The sequence below is a fragment of the Procambarus clarkii genome, chromosome 53 (assembly GCF_040958095.1).
Source record: "Procambarus clarkii isolate CNS0578487 chromosome 53, FALCON_Pclarkii_2.0, whole genome shotgun sequence".
Classification (NCBI taxonomy): Eukaryota; Metazoa; Arthropoda; class Malacostraca; order Decapoda; family Cambaridae; genus Procambarus; species Procambarus clarkii.
Window position 1 is genome coordinate 31,827,281 of NC_091202.1, and position 21,997 is coordinate 31,849,277.

The 21,997-nt window shown below is 42.0% G+C and overlaps 1 protein-coding gene across 1 annotated transcript in view; it reads right to left on the reverse strand.

The window, feature by feature from the left end:
- The window catches only part of LOC123767121 (titin homolog), a 352,063-nt gene that overhangs the window by 33,215 nt on the left and 296,851 nt on the right, over positions 1 to 21,997 (reverse strand). Inside the window, exons 6-7 of the mRNA XM_069304864.1 lie at positions 20,225 to 20,389; positions 6,423 to 6,606 (exon numbers count right to left, since the gene is read on the reverse strand). Of these exons, the coding sequence (XP_069160965.1) occupies positions 6,423 to 6,606; positions 20,225 to 20,226 (186 nt within the window). The 5' untranslated portion in view covers positions 20,227 to 20,389. The remainder of the gene's footprint in view (positions 1 to 6,422; positions 6,607 to 20,224; positions 20,390 to 21,997) is intronic.

Genomic DNA, 21,997 nt, shown 5'->3' on the forward strand with positions numbered 1-21,997 from the left:
CAAAGAAACCGGATCCACCCAGAGAACATCCACTGTCACAGAACCAGTGGCCCACGGGTAGCGGTGTAAAGCCTCCACCAGACAACACATGACACACCCTCGGCCTAACCAACCAAGCATCCACAACCAATGGATCTCTCTGAAAGTCAGCCATCTCATTCTTTGCCAGCGAAGAAGAAGATTGCAAACAAACTAAATGACCATTTGGACACATCAGTTTAAGAACTGGAGTGGTGGGCTGCTGGCTCCCCCCCCGTACTGCCAGCTCACTGGGGAGAAGGGGGCCGATGGTAATTATGACATAGTTTAAATGTAAAGTGCTCATAGGCCATTTCTCCCTGCACCTCTCTGAAGGGGCCATGTTCTGGCTCGTGGTCCCTGGTAGGCATAAGGACTCCTGTGACTGATGACCCCAAACTATTATAGCACATATCAGTTCGGATGGCTTCACGTAGCCAATGGGAATCCCCAAAGAAAATATAAAAAATCTTTCCTTATAGAATTATTAATTTGCATTCAAAATGTAAGAAAGGCATGAAAATAAGTGAATATTTATAATTTTATTGGGTGGATGCACTTGGAAAGGTTGTGTGGTAGCTGTGTCTGGCCCCTGTCAATGCCTCGTGCTCAACTTTGCTGACACTTCCTGTGTTATCCTCCAATGTTGCACCACTTATTCCTCTTTGTTTACAAGAATATGTATGTTGATTAACCTAATAAATCACATAATGCACGATATTGTTTCAATTGATGGATGGTTTACCTGGTATACTCCATTGCAAGCATATAGAGTAATAAAAAGGATATGAATATAACATACAATGGTGTTGGGTGATGACACATGGTCTAATTGGCACCATATGGATGAGAGTATAGATTGAAACAAAGGCGTTAGCCAGCAACTGGCACCCACAGATGATAATCATCATTTGATGATAACCACATTTACCTAGTAAATAACTAATGAGTAACAGTATTTAGTAGTAACTAGAGAGAGCAGGATTTTTTCAAAGCACATGGAAAACTCCATTTCATCCACATAGACGAACTATATCGTTATTTGCCTCATACAGGTAAAACAAAGGCAATGATTATATAAATTGTTACATGACAATAACTACATTCATCTAGTAAGTAACTAATGAGTTACAGCACTTATTAATAACTAATGAGCAGAATTTTTTTTCAAGGGCCAAGGTAACCTCCTTACATCCACATAAATCTATTATATCTTTATTTGCATCATACATGTAAAACGCAAGCAATAATTATTTAAATCGTCATATGACGATAATCGCACTATCCTGTGAATCAACATATGACGATAACCACTGCCTAAGGGTTAATAACAAAATATATCATAAAAAATATTTTAATTATTGATAATTAGAAATTGCTTCATTTCTCTGCTAAAGTAAGCAACCCATGAGCAAGCTATGCATTTCAACACTCTCTGATACAAAAACCCAGAGTTGAATGTAATGAAATGCCCTTAATGGTAGCACCCTGGTGGCTCCTGGCGGGAAACATCAGTTGTTAAAGTTCTGTTTGGCCTATCGGGTACCAGAGCCAGAACCTGGCCCCATCATAGAGGCGCAGAGAGTGAGTGACAATTCACAATCCCTCTGGGAAATCAACTAGAAATCAATGAAGCTTATACACAACTGGAGAGTTCACAGAAAACAAAGCCTCGTAAATTCAGAGATCTGGATCACTACTACAATTTTGTCCCCATTTCCTTGGAGACACTTGGTGCATGGGGTAAAAGTGCCACTAGTTTTTTGAAGGAGCTGGGTTCTAAGCTAATTGAAACAACAAGAGACCCTAGAGCTGCCAATTTCCTCTTTCAGTTCATCAGTGCGGTGATATAAAGAGGAAATACACACTGAATCCATGGTTCCTGCCTCCATCTGAGGAGTAGGAAGAACTCAACTACCAGTGAAAAATAACCTCGTACCTTGTATTTAATTGTTGTTGTAACCCATTTTGTGTAATGAAGTTTTAAATAAAATAAAATGACAAAATATATAATATATAGGAGATGGAAGGAGAAGACAATGTGTGAGTGTATGTGGGTGCCCCACAAAGCTCCCCCAGATGCTACATATCCTCTTCTTCAAGAATAAGGGACCCTACAAACACAATCAGAGATGTTACCCTCTATATTCTATGCACAAGTGTAACCTAAGTGTAAATACCTACGTGTAGTTAAAGGACGAGAGCTACGCTCGTGGTATCCCGTTTTCCCAGTACTCTTTGTCATATAACGCTTTGGAACTACTGACGGTTTTGGCATTCACCACCTTCTCACTTAACTTGTTCCAACCGTCTACCTCTCTGTTTGCAAAAGAAAACTAATAATTTTTTGGCACCTTTGTTTCCTCAGCTTGAATCTGTGTCCTCTTGTTTGAGAAGTTGCTGGTTTCAGAAATTCCTTTTTGTCAATTTGGTCGATTCCTGTTTTGGTCGATTACAAAACTGTATGTATATATGTATATGAATGGTGTGTGAATATATGTATGTATGTATGTATGTATGTGTGTGTGTGTGTAAAAAAAAAAAATATATATAAATCCCTTCGTGTAGCAGTGGCCCTCCGCCTTGGTGCCCCAATTCACACTGAATACAAGTGTATTTGCAACAGGGCAGAAGCAGACCAATACGGACTGCATGGGCTGCATTGCGGAAGCACAAAGGGCTGGCATGCAAGACACAACGAGGTCAATGACATCATCAAGAGAAGCCTCGTCTCAGCTTCGTGCCCAGCGGAGAGAGAACCTCACATCCTAGGGGTCCAAAACCCGGATTTCCCCGCACTTCGCCCTGATGGCATCACCATATACTCATGGAAGGAGGGTAGACAGTTGGTGTGGAAGTACACATGTGTATCCACCCTGGCTGACACCTATGTACACTTCGGAGCTGATCAAGCAGGTGGGGCGGCCAACCACAGGGAAACAGCAAAATCCCTCAAGTACAGGCGACTGGAAGGTCAATACCTCTTTGTTCCCATAGCGTCTGAGACGCATGGCCCCTGGGGCAAGAGTGCCTTGGGATTTCTCAAGGAATTGGGTTCCAAGCTCATTGACATCACCAGTCCCAAGGGCTTCCAGTTTTTTTTTTCAGCGCCTCAGTGTGGCGATCCAGAGGGGAAATGCTTGCTGCGTCCTCGGTTCCTGTCCAGAAGCGGAGGAGCTTCAAGAGATCCATAACCTTTAGGCATTTGTCTTGTATGTTTTGTAACCTTTAAATAAATAAATAAATAAATAAATAATGTAATATATATATATATATATATATATATATATATATATATATATATATATATATATATATATATATATATATATATATATATATATATATATATATATATAAATATATATAAATATAAATATATATAAATATATATTATATTATATTATATTATATATATATATATTTATATATATTTATATTTGGGGCACACGTGAGGAACACAAATGCGAACAAGCCTGAATGGTCCCCAGGCATATATGCAACCGAAAACTCACACCCCAAAAGTGACTCGAACCCATACTGCCAGGAGCACTCTGCAACTGATGTACAGGACACCTTAACCACTCGACCATCACGACCGGACAAAAGATGATGGTAGCCGAGGCTATTTCCCCATTACCCTGTCGGCGCTCTGATGGTAATCTTGGGCATAGTATTTTATCAAATCACCTTTCGGTTGAAATCTCGGTTGCATATATGCCTGGGGACCATTCAGGCTTGTTCGCATTTGCGTTCGTCACGTGTGCCCCAAAGATAAATTTGGGTGATTTGATAAAATACTATGCCCAAGATTACCATCAGAGAGCCGGCGGGGTGATGGGGAAATGACCTCGGCTACCATCATCTTTTGTCAGGTCGTGATAGTCGAGTGGTTAAGGTGCCCTGTACACCAGTTGCAGAATGCTCCTGGCAGTATGGGTTCGAGTCACTTCTGGGGGTGTGAGTTTTCGGTTGTATATATGTCTGGGGACCATTCAGGCTTGTTCGCATTTTTTATAAAATTATATATATATAAATATATATCATACGTATGCATGTATATACTGTACATACATACACAGTGGAACTTCGACTTACGACTGCCCCTACTTATCACTTTTTATGAGTTACGACCCAAATTTCGTAGGAAAATTTGATTCAACTTACGACCTTTGCCTCGACTTGCAATTTTGTTCATACAAGTAAGGGTTGACCAAGCGCATGGTTCCTGGTGGCACAAGTGACCACACTTCAGTTTACCAGTGTCCCCCGCCTAGTGACGATCACACTTGAATATTGTATTTGGGAGGACAACAGGATGGATGGATGGTGAGGGGACTGGATGGATGGATGGTGAGGGGACTGGATGGGTGGATGGATGGTGAAGGGACTGGATGGATGACAGGTGATTGGGACAGGGAGGCTGGCGAGGGTGGAATAGGAACGGGAAAAAAAATCTTTTAGAAACACCAGCCCTAGAATCATGTAAGGAAAGAAAACGTGGAGGGCGAGTGGGTGGTCAGGTGATAGTGGATGGATGAGTAGCAGGGCGGGTGGAACAGAACAACTGGGTGGCAGTTGGTCGACTAAGGAGGTGGATGACTGATGATAGACTAAGGGGTGGGTGGCAGATGGTAGACTAAGGAGGTGGGTGGCAGGGTGGGCAGAGTGGGTGGGTAGCAGGGCAGTCAGGAGGCAGTGGGTGAGCAGATGAGTAGCAGGATGGGTGGTAAGATTGGGAGGGTGGGTAGCAGTTGGCTGTGGCGTAAGTGTACCAGCTAGGACTAACACAGGCGCTGGTCACCCCCAGTCCCTCCCCAGACCCACCATCCCCCACACACCGGTACCTCCCCGCTACCTCCATCCCCCCAACCTGCACCCTCCCCGCTACCTCCATCCCCCCAACCTGCACCCTCCACGCTACCTCCATCCCCCCAACCTGCACCCTCCACGCTACCTCCATCCCCCCCTCTTGCAACCACCATATCCTCATCCCCCACATTGGCCCCCCACAGTTGTACCCCTCCCAGTCATATGGACAGTATTAATACGGTGGGCTTCCTTGTTATCCAAAAGAAATTTGAAGAAAACCTTAATTTTGAGAGGGGTAATTAATGTTCGGTATGAAGGGCTGAGAGGTGAGACAGAGACCTAGATCTTACTTCTCTGTAGTCACTGACAGGTAAGGACAGCAAAATAAGAAGGAAACCAATGCCAGTGCTGCAGATGATGGTCCCATCTGTCCTGTGAGCATACACAAGCCAACATAAAAGCAAGGAAGAGGGAGAAATAAGGGAAGGTAGCAAAGCAACCCCCACAGAGAACAGGCAAAAAGATAGAAAATGGCAAAACCCCACAGAAAGTCAACTCCACAAAATGAAAGAACTGACAAAGACACCCAAAACAGGCAACATACCTGGTTGATGGGGTTCTGGGAGTTCTATAACCTCTCCTCCCTCCCCTCCTAAGGAATGGGGTTGTGAAGAGCCCCAGTACTGGAGTCATAGCCCATAAACAGAAGCAGAAACCCAAATGGAAGCCCAGCATCAAGGCAGGCACTGCAGTTATGCCTGCCACTGAAATAAGGGAAAAGGTGGGACACAGACCCTGGAAGCTAACAGGACAGGACTAAGAAAAAAGACCCAGAAATACACATGCAGAGTTGTGGCTAAGGAATCCAGCTCACACTGCAACCAAAGGAAATAAAATGTTGCTGTTTGGAGCAAGAACATACAGGAATATCCAACACAACTTAATTAAAAAAAAAAAAGGAAGTTCCTATGTTCCAGAAGAAGAGTGCACAATAATTGCAGCAGGTAGGTAGGTGAGGTAGGCTACTAGCCAGCACAAGTGACCTATAGGTCATAAACATCAAGGTTAGGATTTTCACCTGTGGTATCAATCATTTGTTGTGTTTACATTAGGATTACTTTCAAGTAGTAGGTAGCTCTTGACTTGTTCATCTTTTTTGGTGATTTAAAGGGGGGGAGAGGGGCTGTTTAGGTAGATTTCTGATAACCAAGCTGCCCTAAGCTTGTAGAGAGCCAGATTCTTGTCATAGCTCTTGGTAGGCCAGCATGTCTCACAGGCCTGGTGCAATTTTTAGCATTTGCTGCAGCAGCATATGTTCTGCAGGGAGCTAATGAGGGGGGCCCTCCCAGAAAAGTCTGAATCAAGAATTTTAACCTAAATTCAAATTAGCAAGATTTGGAATAATATCTGTACACAAAAAAAGCACAGATGGGTGGAGTGATACAAATAATGGGCCATAAATGGGTGAGGGAAATGCAAAAGGAGCCCCCAAGAGATGCAAAACAGAAAGAATATGGCAATTATGAAAGGAAATTTAAAAATATATAAGCAAGCTAGAACAATCGTGATGACAAAAAGATGTAGCAACTAACCTGACTGCCTGGTTTGTGTCCGTTGATAAGTTCATCAAGGTACAAGTAATTTTTGTCGTTTTTCACAAATGCTATGTGCGTATCCGACTGCAAGTGAAGACGTAGATTGGTAAAGTTGGTACTACACAGTTCGCAGTAGCCACTGTCCTTAACTTTTGTTCCACGATTTCGATCTTTTGTGTTCCTGCAAATTATGATCTTTGATAAAATAACTTCTTACGCAGATACGCTTGTACATACAAGCATATAAACACAAAATTTAGAAATATTGTAAGCCAAAACTAATTGAAAATGTCCAGTTACCTGAAACAAGTTACAGTGAGAATTAAAAGGTCACAGCAATAAGGAAAGGTTGAGAGAACTCAGCCTCAAAACCAAAGAGGAGAGCAGAAACAGAGGATATGATAATGTACAAGATGTTGAGGGGAATAAAGTGAATAAAGGAAGCCTATATAAACTTTAAAAAAAAAAGGTGGGACATGGGGATATTAGTAGAAGCTGGATATGCAATTGAAGAGATCCAACCACAACTTAAAAAAATATGATGAAAACGTTAATATTGATAGGGGTAATTAGAGTACCAAGCATGAACGGCAAGGAGGCAAGGCATAATGAGCTAGATCTCACTTTCCTGTAGTCACTGGTAAGTAAGCACAATGCCATTAGCCAAACTCTGCCCAAAGGGAACACATGGCAGGAAAAGTCCAGGCTTCTGCAGTCTAGCTTGACCAACAGCTAAGTAACCTGGGGCCAATCCAGCACCAGTCAGATCTGAAACTGGAGACAGAACACAACCCTAGATGGCAGGGAAAGGAAAGCCGACCCCAGAAACTGAAACCAGCCCCAACAAAGTCCAAACCTGGGAAGGAACTGAGACTTCCCCTAGTTCAGTAGGAACCTGAACCTATCAAACTGGCAAAGAACCATATCCCTGGTATGCAGACCAATCAATCATAGAGATAGGCCAAAATGAGAACCCCAAAAGACATAGGTAAGTCAAAACTACCAATGTTAACCTGGTAAAGATCTAAGGAGCCAGATTCAAGCCAAAAGGGAAAATCTGAAAGCGGCAAGTACGACTCAAAATGAACCAAGGATGAATAGGGACATCCTAGAGATCCAGGGACACTATCCAAGACTCCACCTGCAACACCAGATGTATCTTAGCGAACAGAAGCACGCGAGAGGTCAGAAATGGCAGTAAATTCTGTTCAACCCCGAAAGGTCTAGAAAAATGTATCATAGGTCCAACGAGTCTCATTTGGGGACTGGGATAATCAGAATACCCACTGATAGGTGATTAACTCTATTTTATTATATTTCACCAAGTCACAATGACAGAACAGGGATGTGGAAAGAATGCCTGACCCTAAAGCCATGAAACAAGAGGAGGGTGTCAGAAGAAAGGGGGGGGGGAATAACTTTATAAAAAAAACCTCAGGACATAACACAGAAGCCACGTTTATTGTTGGACAAAAAAGCCAAAATTGCATGTTTCCCCCACAGTGCTGTCAAAGGGGTAAATCACTAAATGGCTGGCAAGTAAATCTCAAGCAAAAGAACTCTTCTGTGATGCCCAAGAGCAATGCTGACTGAAGGTGAAAAGCATAGGCAGCAGAACACCTGAGAATCTGGCTCCAATAGAGGCCTACCCCAATCAACCATAGGTGAAGCCCTAACCCAGGAGAACAACAGGTGAGCAGCAGGGACAGGCCCACTCTGCGAAAGAACCTGAGTAAGGGGCTGGAAAGCAACAGCCGCTGCTAAGAACACCAAAGAGACAGCTGAATACGAGATGGGCCAAGAAAGATTGCTACTGCCTCCTAAAGGAGACAACTTGGCAAAAAAGAGCATGCAACTAGGTGCAACACCAATGGTGCAAAAGTGGCTCTGCCCAAGGATACTTGAAAGACTGGGCCCAGCATTTACTATTCAAGTGCTCCAGTAAGGCCAAGCCATGCCTATTCCCCAAAGAATCAGAGGGGGTGTCTCTAAGCCAGGAAGAAGAGGAACCTCGCAATGCAACCACTGGGTCGAAGCCAACCCAAACTCAAAAAGAGGCCGGCTCATGAGAGAAGCGAAGTCCCAAACCTGCAGGAAGAACCAAAAAGATTGATTGAGGTGACAGGTGGAAGATGGAACAACCAAAACCACCTAAAACACAATGACTCCTAGGACATTTAATGGTACATGGAAGATAAAGAAAAAAATCCTCTTCCAAGCTTAAAAACCATCACAGGGGGGACCAGAGACCAGGACAGGTTGAAGGGCACCCAGGGATTCACTTTGCCCTCCTCCCCAGCTCCCCGGAAGTCTGAAATGAAGACCTCGGGGCAAAGCCGAGTTCTGCACCTGATGCCTAAACAGATAGGAAGGCATCTCCAAACACTAAAAGGATCCAAGCCAAACACCCCCCCCCCCCCAAGAGAAAACGACAGCTATGAATCCTAGACAGGAACACACGGCCAAAACGTCTTTCGACGTAATATGGAAGAAACAATCCCCAGAGAAGGCCATACTACATCAACAGCAAAATGCAGCCCATACTCGAAAACCCTTTGACTTCTCGGAGCCTTCTCTGTGCATACAACAATGCCAGATGGACAACAGGTGGAGCAGTGAACACAGTAATAGTAGAAAAACAAGCAACTTCAACTCCAAAATCTCAAGGATCAAAGTGCGTTGACTCCAAGGCGAGCAAAATAAATCAAGGCAGTCGCCCCCTTGTAAATCTTTGTTGCTACAAAAGAAAACAAAAAATATAAAAGCTTTAACTAAAAGAGTCCCAGCAAACTAAAAATCCCAGGCCTTAGAGCAGAGGGTAATACCTACCTAACAGGCAGGCAGCCAAGGGAGACAGTACATATGATCATCGATTTGTAGCAGGAAAACCGATAGAAATTCCTCAAGCTCACAAGCAATGAGCCCAGGCTTGGCAGATCGAGCCAAAATAAGCGATATCAAACATCCACAGGGCTTGCCAGGGCCTGAAGACAAAGACCAAGCAGGACACCCAGGCACTAGGGACACTCACTGAAAGAACTTTCACCGAGTGTAGTATTTAAGATAAACGTGGTTAAGAAGGGCTTCAGCAGTACAAGCACATGAACCCTAGTGCATCCCTCACTCAATAAACCCCCAGAATGTCCCCAATCACAAAGCCTCACAGATGAGTCAATCACCCCTGCACTACTCAAAACGAAGCACCCTACACAGTAGACCTGCCTTTATGGGACGGAACTCCCAATACCACCTGGGAAGTCACACTGAGCTGCCAAAGAAAAATAAGAAAATTCACTTTCACAGAGTGAGAGACACCTGGAACAAATGAGATGATGATAGAAATCAAAACTGTAAGTAGTTTCAAAGCATTATATGAGAGTGTTGGGAAGCGAGGACACCATGAGCGTAGCTCTCATCCTGTAACTACACTAAGGTAATTACACACACTTAAGTAATTACTATCAAGGCAAGGGCATCAGTAAATAGGGACTTGAGATAGGGCATCCCTAAGCACATGCAGCTCGAAGTGAATGGTTTTCAAAGTCTACAAAACAAGTGAGGTGTGTATAAACACACACGTGAAGCAAACAGTAAGTCATGGAAAGATATATAAGAGTCCATAGAATCTAGAAATAGTCTAGACCGGAGAGGTTTGGTGACTCGAGCAACAGTCCACACAGGTGGAGATTAGGTACAGGACTGAATAATATTGAGATGGGAGCCAGCAGCACTCAATGGTGTTGAAAGCTAGCAGTTGCCAACCATAACTAGAAGGGTTCGAAACAAGTACTGGATGAATCATTTGCAGAGTTATTTGCTCATCACATTTTCATTTCTCTGCAAATCTTGCAATTATCTGTTTTGTTTTGCTTACTTTTTTTGTGTGTCCTTGGTGAGGGTGCTCCCTATACATTTTTGAGTGTACCAGATTCAGGCTCTGGTCTCTGGTGAGCTCTTAAGGACCCCTAGGGCTGATATGACATACATATCAAGCTATATCAGTGCAACTAGCTATAGGGAGCCACCATTCGACCGCACCAGAAAACCAATCGATGCTATATCACCATAAATAATGATAATCTCAAGAATCATAAATATCACATATGTGTTATGTGTAAATTGTAAACTTCCTGTAGTATACAATATTTAATACTTAGTAATCTATACAGAATTGTGATGAATATTTTAACTTAAAATTAATATTTTTCATAGCTGGGAGGGTACACCTGGCTATTCGGTTGAGTTTGGGCCCAACCAGTTGAGAAAGCAGGTCAGCTTTAGTACAGACTATACAAATACAGTACGGCAGTTTCATAACAGCAAGCTGCTGCCAAGTTGCCATGATCATTTACTCCACAATAATTTCATTTATTGCTCTGACAAATGAGCAGAGAGTAAAGTTAATTTTTCTAAGTAAATGGCAAGATTGCCACATATGAGTTTGTGAGCAATAACATTAGCCTACTTTATTTTATTTCAGCCATGGAAGGTGGAAGGGGAGTGGGCCAATGTACACCCTTACATTTATCAACATGTCTAGATTTCAAACTGTTAATTATCTTAAGTCAGTCCTACCTTAAGTCCTAATTACCATTTAACAAATTCTAAACTAAAGAAAACAGTTTTGTATGCAGGAAAGTTACTGAATATATTTTTAAATAAAAAAAGAGCATTGAATGTAATGAAAAGCCGCTTTCTGGCAGCATCTCAATAGCTCCCTTTAGCTTGTGACCCGTAGGTTAAGGGCATACTGGACAAGTACCAATTTACATGGTACTTTACTTTCTTGGACTGTCTTGAATCAACCATCCTCAAACAGGACAAAGCATATCAAGATTAGAACTCAATCAACTACTAAAACCCTCCCTCAAACAGAAAAAAGAAAAAAAATTGAGACGTCACAATACACTCGAGCTCCCTTCGAGACATGTTTAGGCAACCATCAAATCAGAAAGCACAACTCAAAAAAGCCCAATCCTAAACTACTGGTACAATACTCTGTTTCCAAAACAATCACCAGGTGACAGCATAGGCTACTTTGGATTCAGGCGAGGTGACCACCCCACTCACAGACACAAGCAAAACCAGCTGACATTGGAGCAAAGACAACGCAGACCTTTGATTCTTCAGTTTTGTTTCTGATGTTTTGCTTAAAATGAGGCCTTTTATTATACACATTATATTTCTGGACTTATGCCCTCTCAATAGCTCCCATTATCTTCCTCACACATCGCCTCAAAGAGGTTATTCAGTAATATTAAATTTTAAATAAAAAGGCACAAATAGATAAGAATGCAAGAACACTATTACAAATAAAAATGTAACTTGGACTTACCCGTGACAGTAGTATCCATTACGAAAGGAATTGGAGACAGGGCAAGAAGGATATCAACCATTAGTCAGGCGGCTCACATCACAGTGCGCCGCCTCAGGCGCGTGAAAAGCTGGAAGAGAATGAGCTGCCAGACCCATGTTGGCATGCCCAAAACCCAGGTCTACAACTTGACTGCAGATATGAAGAATCAAAAACAGCTAAATCAACGAACTTGTGCAGGTCACGGGCTCTGAAATGTACAAAAACTGACTTACTGTGACTACCCAGCGAAATAAAGAGTAAAGCCGACTTGAGTAACAGCAACACGAAACGAGGATCGAAAAACAGGTCATCAGAATGGGATACTCTCATAGCAAGAACAATTATGATGACCAACTGCCAAAGGACATGGGGTGGTATGCACACCAGGACCAAAACCAACTTGCACCAACATGGGTCCCTACTGGAATGGTGAACATTCACAATGAGCATAGTTGGCAAATGTGCAGGAGATTGATATGCAACTTAAGAATGTAAGCACTGATGCCCATGCAAAAGACAGACAAACAGGTACAGGTATCCAGGATCCAGGTAAAGGCGCAAAACCAAAAACAAAAAATGAGCCCAACCAGATGAAGAAAATGCACAGATGGCACAGTTAATGCAAAAGTCAACCAGAGAGGCTTTGCCAAAGTTGAGCAATAAGTAGTGCCAATTTTTTAACTCTTGGAAACTACCACCAGTTCAAAAGGTAAAAAAAATACCTACCTGCAAACACCAGATGGAGGACAAGAAACTGCAATCATTGTTTGGAGACAAAGCCTAGATACTGGTGTCATATCTGACATACTTAAAACAGCAGAGAATGTGCCACTTTACTAAGGAGCTAGTAAATCAGATGCAAACAATTATACACCAATTACTCTAACTTCACACATCATAAAAACCTTTGAAGGAGTGCTAAGAAGTAAGATTACAAATCACATGGAATCTCATCTACATAACCCCGGCAACATGGGTTCAGAAAGGGACGCTCCTGCCTCCTATAACTGCTAAATCACTATGACATGGCCTTAGGTCCTTAGAAGACAAGCAAAATATACACAGACTTTGCAAAAGTTTTTAACAAATGTGACCATAGTGTTATTGAGCACAAAATGCATTCAAAAGGAATTACTGGCAAAGTAATTAGAAGATGGAAGTTAAAGATGGATCTTTAACTTCCTAATGAACAGAATACAGAGTGTAATAGTCAACACAGTAAAATCCGGATCATCCACTGTGAAAAGCTCAGTCCCCCAAGGGTACTTGCTACAGTTCTTTTTCTCAGCCTCATATCAGACATAGACAAGGATAGAAACTATAGTACAGTATCATCATTTGCAGGTGACACTAGGATTTTCATGCGCGTAGAAAATATAGAGGATGCTCCTTATGTTGACTTACTCTCAGAGGTGTTCTCCATCCTACAACAGCCCTAAATTCAATGAGTATGACACCCTTCTGCTGAGGTCCATGCTGGTGAAAGTCCTGAACCTTCCGTTGGACAACTCAATGGTAGCAAGCAACCCTCCCTGTAAAATTCGGCGGCCTTGGTGTCTGCACAGCCTTTCGGATTACTACCAGCCATCCTTTCCTCCTCCCATGCATCGTACGACCTCGTAAGAGATATCCTACCAAAACCCCTGAGTGATTCAGCAGAAATACAGGATCCTGCTTTCACTGAATGTTCAAATCTGTGGGATGCTCTTGCAGCCACAGCACCCATCATATTCAACAAAACATAAATAGTCCAGCTGGGACCACCCATTGGTGGAAAAAACAGCTGATGCCATGCTCAGCCCTACAACATTAGATAAGAAAGCCCGCCTCAAAGCAGTGCAAGCTCCCCATGCAAGAGACTTTCCTTCTGGCAGTACCCATGTCGGTAACAGGCACGCATCTAGATCCAGAATCCCTTCGTGTAGCAGTGGCCCTCCGCCTAGGTGCCCCAATTCACACTGAATATTTGCAACAGGGTGGAAGCAGACCAATATGGATTGCATGGGTTGCACTGCATAAGCTCCAAGGGCTGTCATGCAAGATACAATGAGGTTAATGACATCGTAAAAAAGGAGCCTTGTCTTATCTCAGTGTCCAGCGTAGAGAGAACCTAGCAGTCTAAGGGACCAAAACCCAGATGACCGCATTTCGCCCAGATGTAATCACAATATACCCCTGCTAAAGGGCCAAACAGCTGGTGTGAGACTACACGTGTATCCACCCTGGCAGACACCTACATACACTTCGGCGCTGATCAAGCAGGTGGGGCGGCCAACCACAGAGAAATAGTAAAATCAGTCAAATACAGGCGATTGGAAGGTCAACACACACTTGTTTCCATAGCGTCTGAGATGCATAGCCCCTGGGGTAGGAGTGCCTTGGAATTTCTCAAAGAATTGGATTCCAGGCTCATCGACATTACCAGCGACCCAAGGTCTGCCAGTTTCTGGTTTCAGTGCCTCAGTGTGGCGATCCAGAGGGAAAACGCCTGCTGCGTCCTCGGTTCCTGTCCGGAAGCAGAGGAGCTCCAAGAGATCCATACCCTTTAAGTACTCATTGTATTAACCAATGTACATCTTGTAATCTTTAAATATCTAATAAAGTACAACAAAATACAAAAGGAAGGGGGGGGGGGGGTAGGAGAAAATCACATAGAAACTGTATTGGAGGGAACCTTAACATTCCTTCTAATGCATTGTGTGTGCTTTCATCCGAGGCTAAGGATCCTCTTCTTCCAGCCAGAGGTGGTACTCCCTTCCATATCTATAATATATATATATATAAACTTCGAACATTCAAATTGACAGAAGCTATCTTTGTGAAAAGCACTAATGCCATCAGCTGGGAATCATATAATGTTCATTTCATAACAAATGGAACAACTATTACATGTAATTGATTTGGGATCTTTTGTTTTCAAGATGGATAGCATACAGAACCACTACTCACCAGTATCTAAAATACAAACAAAACCAGCAATGAACGTAGCAAAACACCTCTTTCCTCTGGTGGGGCTCCGGTGCCTCCCTGAACTATTTCGCTGAGATGGATGCCTTTTGCTGACATTACATCAGCCATGGAGTTCTATATGGCCTACTGAGCACCAGAGCCAGAACCTGGCCTCCCTAAAAGGCACAGAGAGCAGGGAATTGTTAAAATCACCCTCACTACAGAAACATTCAGAAAGTAAGCAAAGCAATACAAACAACTGCAAGAATCATCGAAATCAAAACGGCCAAATGACACTACAAATGATTCGCTCAGAAACTAGCTCGAATCCCTCTAGTTACAAAAGGCCACCAATAGGTGGCAGTACCACCGGGAGCTCCCACCTTCTCCACCATCTTTGCCTCAGTCCAAAACAGAAAGACCAAAAACTGACTAACAAATAGCAGAGCAGAAAGAAAACATGGTACTTATCAGGGAAGGAGTTCAAAATCAACCCTCACAAAGATGAGACTCTGGGACAGGAAATCTGACCCAGGGCAACACAAGCCCACCTGGGACCAGGAACAATGACCAGATAATGAGCCACCCTTTTAGACCTCCAAAATCCCTGAGCCCAAACATCAGCTCATGGTATGTTACGAAACACCACAGACAAAGTCGCGTACTTGTAAAAATTATGGGCCTGCGGGTAGACCACAGTCTGCCTAGACTTAATGACACTGCCGACAACCTGAAATAAACAAGCTGTGAAACAAAGAACCAAGGAAACCCGGTCAACAATGAGTGTGTTCACTAAGGCAATGCAGATAGGGTTGCAGGCAGCAATGAACCGCTGTTACCAGACAACAAATGATGCAACCCTGGCCGGACAAACTAAGCAGCAACAACCAAAGGACCCCTCCAGAACCCAACTATCACATTCATCGTCAGAAAAGATGGAGAAGGCATCAAACTACAAAAATGTTTACCATAGCCAAAGAAAAAGAACCTAAGCCTGCAGAGGAAAGCATGAAGTTCCCAAACCTGACAACCAGAGACGAGAGCCAGTAAAAACAGCCATAAAAAATGTAGTCTCCCAACCAGGGGAAGCCACAGTGAACCAAAGGGAGGAAAGAAATGCCAGCACCCTATTGAGAGGGTGGATCAGGAGGAGAATGAGCTGACTGGTGGTGAAAGAATTCAAAAGACAACTTGCAAAATGGTACAGAGGAAATGTCAACACCAAACAGTAAGAGCAGCTCCACCAAGACTCGTTAACTAACTGTTAATGATTCCGAGGATCAACATCCCTGTGGCCTGGTTTACCTGGTTACCTGGTTGATGGGGTTCTGGGAGTTGTTCTACTCCCCAAGCCCGGCCTGAGGCCAGGCTTGACTTGTGAGAGTTTGACTTGTTTGCCTCAGGTTTGACCAGGCCTCCTAGTTGCTGCTCTGATCAACCAGGCTGTTTGCAGCCTGACATGTGAGTCACAGCCTGGTTGATCAGGTATCCTGTGAAGTTGCTTGTCGAGTTCTCTTTTGAATACTGTGAAAAGTCGGACAGATATGCCCCCGTATGTGTAGGGGAAGTGTGTTGAAAAGTCTTGGATCACTGAGGCTGATCGAGTTCTCTCCAGGCATGCCTATTGTAGCTCTGCTTTTTAGTGGGACTATTTTGCACATCTTGCCATGCCTTCTGGTCTCATGTGGTCATATTTGTGTGTGCAGATTTAGAACCAGTACCTCTAATGTTTTCCAAGTGTAAATTATTACCAAAGTATCTCTCCTGCCTGCACTCTAGAGAATACAGATTTAAAAATTTTAGGTGATAGTGGTTTTATGCAATTCTTGGTGAAAATAGAATTCTAGGAGTCTGGGCCTGATCCAGAGTGCTAGGGCTACTTCAAAGTCAAGAAGGGTTAGGGTAACATCTGATATATGGCTCAATGGTGGTGTCACATTCATAAAGGATTCATTTGGATCCTTGATCTGCAATGTGTTCAGGAGTTCACTGAAAACAGAATCTTACTGTAACCTCAGTATTTCACTCATTTCTTTGCCATCATTTGTGAAGGTAACATTACCTTTGTGCAAGTGGCCCAATGCAGGATGTAGTTTTTGTTATAGATTTTGCATAGGAGAAAAAAGTATTTTTGACTCCTCTATTTCACTTGTAGACTTTTGCTCTCTTTGCCTCTCCTGGATTTTATGTGATTCTTGCAACTTTAGCGCAATCGTTTCAATTTCTCCAAATAGCCTTCTTTATTGTTCTTGGGATAGAGTGAAGTAATTAAGATGTTTTGCAATTTGTTTTCGTTGCTATATAGGGAACGTCATTCTTGTTCCAGTTTGCATCTTTTTCTTTCTCCTTTGTGATTGTGACTTACACATATTTTTAGTCCTACTGTGCCTATAGGTCATCATTATTTGTAAAAATAAGATTGAAGGCATCTTCTTTCCTTGCCTGTTCTATTATTTGCTGGATTAAGGCAAATCTGACACACATCTGCGAAAGGTCATCTGTGTGCAACTGCTTACTTAAGATGCTTATGTGATTCTCTATGGTATAACTGAATTTGCCACATTTTTCATTTTTAGGTGCCCTATGTTGAAGCTATCTAGCAAGATTATGCTTGGGGCAACAGTATTGGGCAAACCCCAAGAATCCAAAAGCCGAGTTACACACGGAGTTCTGTGCCAAAGAGGAAAGGACCAAAACAACCAGATAAAGTATTTTTGAGTACAGGAATCTTAGCAGATATATGGAAAAAGGCAAATATAATTCCAGTCAACAAAAAAGTAGCAGAGAAGGCCCTCTAAATTACAGACCTGTATCATTAACAAGCATACCTGGATTGTACCTGGTATGACCAAACAATATGAGCAGACGTCACCTGTTCCATGAAAATGCCTCCAATTTGAAGGTATTTTCTGGAGGCAGATACTAAGCCCATCACTAAGGCTAAAGACCTTGGTTATGGAACAAGTTCTCCCTCATTCCTTTTCTCACTTTCTCCATTTCTAATTTTGGGTTCTCATTTTCCTGAACATGCCCACCTTCTTCTTCTTCAAGAACTTATTCTCTCCTTTCATCTTATTCTTATCTTTCATTCATCTCACTTTCTTCCCTTTTATTGTTTCTCTCTTCCACTCTTTCTATTACACAACTTGATAATAGTCCAAGACAGACCAAAATGTTATTTCTTAATTTTCTGATGTGTGGTTTGGCCCTCTCCCCCAGCCAGGGTCCTCTTCTTCATCCTAGTGCTTACTGCCTCTCCTCCTCCCTGGTAAGTCCCATTTCTTGTTATGTCATTAGTTTAAGTCCAAAATATAAATAAATTGACAAATGGTAAACAAAGTTCACTTTATTTGGCATCAGCAACATGAAAACTTCATCCAAATATGTTAAGAAATGGATGTTATACAAATTTTTTTAATAATAAATCCGTGCACGACGAGCCGCAACCGGTACTGATGATAACGATAACAGTGCCTATTTACTGGAACTCAGGAATAATGCAGGGATAAAGAGATGCAAGCATCTGTCTGGTGCACAAAGAATAGTAGTAAGGAGGGTCCACAAAGTGGATATGCAGCTGGTGCCTTCTAGCAATTTTGAGCGCCACCTGGAGGACCAAATTTCACACATCATAATGAGTAATTTCACATTATTTTGCTGGATTTTGTTATATATCATATAAATACATTGACTAATGCCAATGGTTTTTATATCCCCTCCCCTTTGTACGCGAAGTTGTCAACCAATTTTTTTTTTTCATCTTTGTTTTCAGCTAATTTGGTTGTGGCGTCTACATGCAGGCGATGAGTCACAATAACGTGGCTTAAGTATATTGACCAGACCACACACTAGTAGGTGAAGGGACGACGACGTTTCGGTCCGTCGTGGACCATTCTCAAGTCAATTGTGAATGATCAAGATTGATTGAATGATCGACTTGAGGACGGACCTCAAGGACAGGACGGACCGAAACGTCGTCGTCCCTTCACCTTCCAGTGTATGGTCATCCCAAACCCATTATCCCTATATATTTATTTTTGAATGGGAGGTATTTTTTGCTGACTTCATTTCAACACATTTTGAACTACAACTTTCACATAATGGAGTACGAATGCCAAGCAATGTTTATTAAAACTTACAAGGAAATCCATAATGTAAAACGACCATACTCGTATGTACAAAGTTCTTTGTTCTAAAGGTTCTGTTGCGTATTTACTTATAAGGCCATAAATTTTGGGGTTATAAATTTTTGCGTCTAAATTTGCCACTTTTTGGAGGGGCCACATTAACAATTTTGTTCACAATAAACAATACTCCCAAACTTAAACCAAACAATCGAAAATTATTATCATATGTCATTCTTAGACCACAATTAATACAAAACAAATTGGTGACATTTTAATATTTGTTTTTAGGATTTTGAAAATTGACAATTGTCAATTTATATATATAAAAAAAAATTGTGTTCATATTACGATGTTGATCCATAAGGAACAGTTGGTGCATTTACCATGTACCATGTAGATTATGCAAAAAAAAAAAAAAAAAAAATATTTGAGAGAATTTGAGCAAGCTTGAGATTTTCGAATTCCGACCCGTTAAGGGAGTCACCAAGGGATTTCCCCAGAAACCTAGTGTTTACTGTAATGAAACACCTCTTTCTGATGAAGAATTGGTGGCTCCCCAATTCCTGCCCGTCCCTACAGATTCATCAGTTCACTGGTGGATGCTCATCATCTCCAGAATTGCTGGTCGGGAAAGCTGGCTGGTTTGAGTGAATCCTTTGTTGTGTGTGAATCATTTGCAGAGTTTTCTGTGAACCTTCCAGTTGTTTGTTAAGCTTCTCTTTTTGGATGCTTTTCCCACTGGGGTGGTGAATTGTCACTCACTCCCTGTGCCTCTCTGAGGGGGGGGGGGGGGGGGGGGCAAGGTTCCAGCTCTGGTCCCAGGCCAAACATAACTTCCGCAACTGATAAGACTTTTAGTATGGAGAAACCTCAGCAAGATAGCTTCAAAAAGCCACTGGGGCTTCACTAGAAAGAGGAATTTGTTTCATTACATGCAATGCTGGGTTTTTAATTTTCAACAAGAAAAATATTTATCTTTTTATGTTTATATTAATCAACATAGCACTCATATCGGTGATCGAGTCTTGGACAGGAACTAATTATTCTTGACAAAATTTGGGCTACTGTGTTGGGTGCAGTTTTCCCCTACAACCACAAGATTGCTGCATCTAGTAAGCCTTGACTCCTGGTCTGAGGCCAGATGCCTGGAGAAACGTTTCAGGATGTTGAAGCATTTTTTTTTATGTATATGGTAAAACTCGCATACAGTAGTGAACTTATTTTTCGGAATTAGACCCCCTAGACTCGTATCATAAGAAAGGGGTTAAGGGACCAAGTGTTATATATGAAATTCAGAAAATGAAGAAACAAACATGAGAAAATAAATTAATATTAATGAAGATTGTAAAAAAAAAATAATGAAGTACATTGGGACAAACTTTTCTCTATGATCGTCTCGATGTGGTGAAGTTGTCTTTGGGTTTTGACGTGCTTTGGTTTGCTTGGGATCAGCGAATGGTGATACACCTGGTGGATTTGACAGGTTCAGTTGAGGCCAAACAGGTAATTCTTTAAAGAGTGGCTTGTATTGTCTGAAAAATAAATAAAACATTTACTTCTTTTACAAGGTAATAAAATACCTTATACCTAAATTCTTTCAATCTTTCTTAGATATAGAGAACATCATTCACCTGTACTTCATTTTTCAGATAAACCAGCGTCAGTTCAGATAAATGAAAGTTCCTGATGATTCAATGCAGACGATTCAATATTGGAAGGGGAGTGGGTGAGGAGTTAATTTTACAGGAGGCAGCCAACACCAGCTGATTGTGTTTGCTTTCTCTGGTGCTTCTAGCTGTTCCAAATCCATGAGTACCAAGTGAACAGCATTGAAAACAGCAGCACGTGTGGTAGTGCCAGCAGGTGTTGGAAAGCGGTACAGTATTTTAGAGTAGCAGTGGGGAGGGAGGGAGGAAGGGAGAGACACTGACTCATTAATTATATCTCTAGTTGCAACCATCCCATAATAAGTAATGGAAATACAGCGTGGAAACAGACAGACAGATAGACAAAGCAAGCCAGACAGCTGGTCTGATCTGAGCCTTGAGAAGTGGATGGGTGGCTATCACCTATTCTGAAATTGTTCAATACACCCCCTTCCCTCCACCTGACCATCCTTAGTAATAGATAGAACGATCTAATACTTTCTCCCTCTGCTCCATCCATCCACTTTCTCTTACCTACTTACTCTTTATAATTTATTCTGCCTTCCCTCTACTCTTCTATCCTTCATCAGATACACTTTGAGCAGGGGTTCTCAAAACTGGGATACACACAACCCTTGCACTTTCTCTTAGTCTTTGGTTACTCTCATTTGTGTATCGCGCACACCCTCAACTGCAGTGATCATTTGATTCATTATCTGTGGATACCTAGTTTTCTTCAGGCAGTTGTTTAGTTTTGTGCTTATAATTCTTGGTGGGGGTTATTCAAGTTTTAAGTTAAAATCTGATCCAAAAGTTCTCCTAGCCTCACAGAAAGAGCCAGATTCTGATCCTGGCTACCAGTAGGCTCTCTCACCATGAAGAACGACGAAGAAATAGAGAGCGAAGCAGGGCAACCAAACCCAACACCACACAAGCCCAGTGAGGTCCCCATGAACATCCACAGGACATTGCACACCCAACACTCAAAGAGAATGCCAAAACTCCCAAAACCAAATAGTTGCAGAGTTCTTATTGGCCCACCAGGGACAATGAGCCAGAACCTGGTCCCCTCAGAGGCACAAGGAGCAGAAGCACTACAAAAACCGTCTATGTAAATTTATTCATTTTTGCCAACACCAACGAAAGGCAATCAAAGTCAGCGAATCTCTATTGTCAGTACTGATTAGAATGCACAAAGAAATCTCATTAATGTAATGTATCAATGAGGAAATCAGTAGGATTTTATACTATGCCTGGGAGTACCCAGTGCATAGATTCAAATTCTTCTCATGGCTTCAACCGATTTCCTCACTGATTAGCATTCACAACACATGCTCAAATTATGCATTTTCATTCAATCTCAAAAACTAATTTTAGGGCACACTGGTATAACTTTTCCATTGTTATGTAATTTTAATAAACATGACAAAATTGTTATACAGTACAGTATTATCTCACTTTAAAATTTTAAGTATTATATTTCATATTCACTAA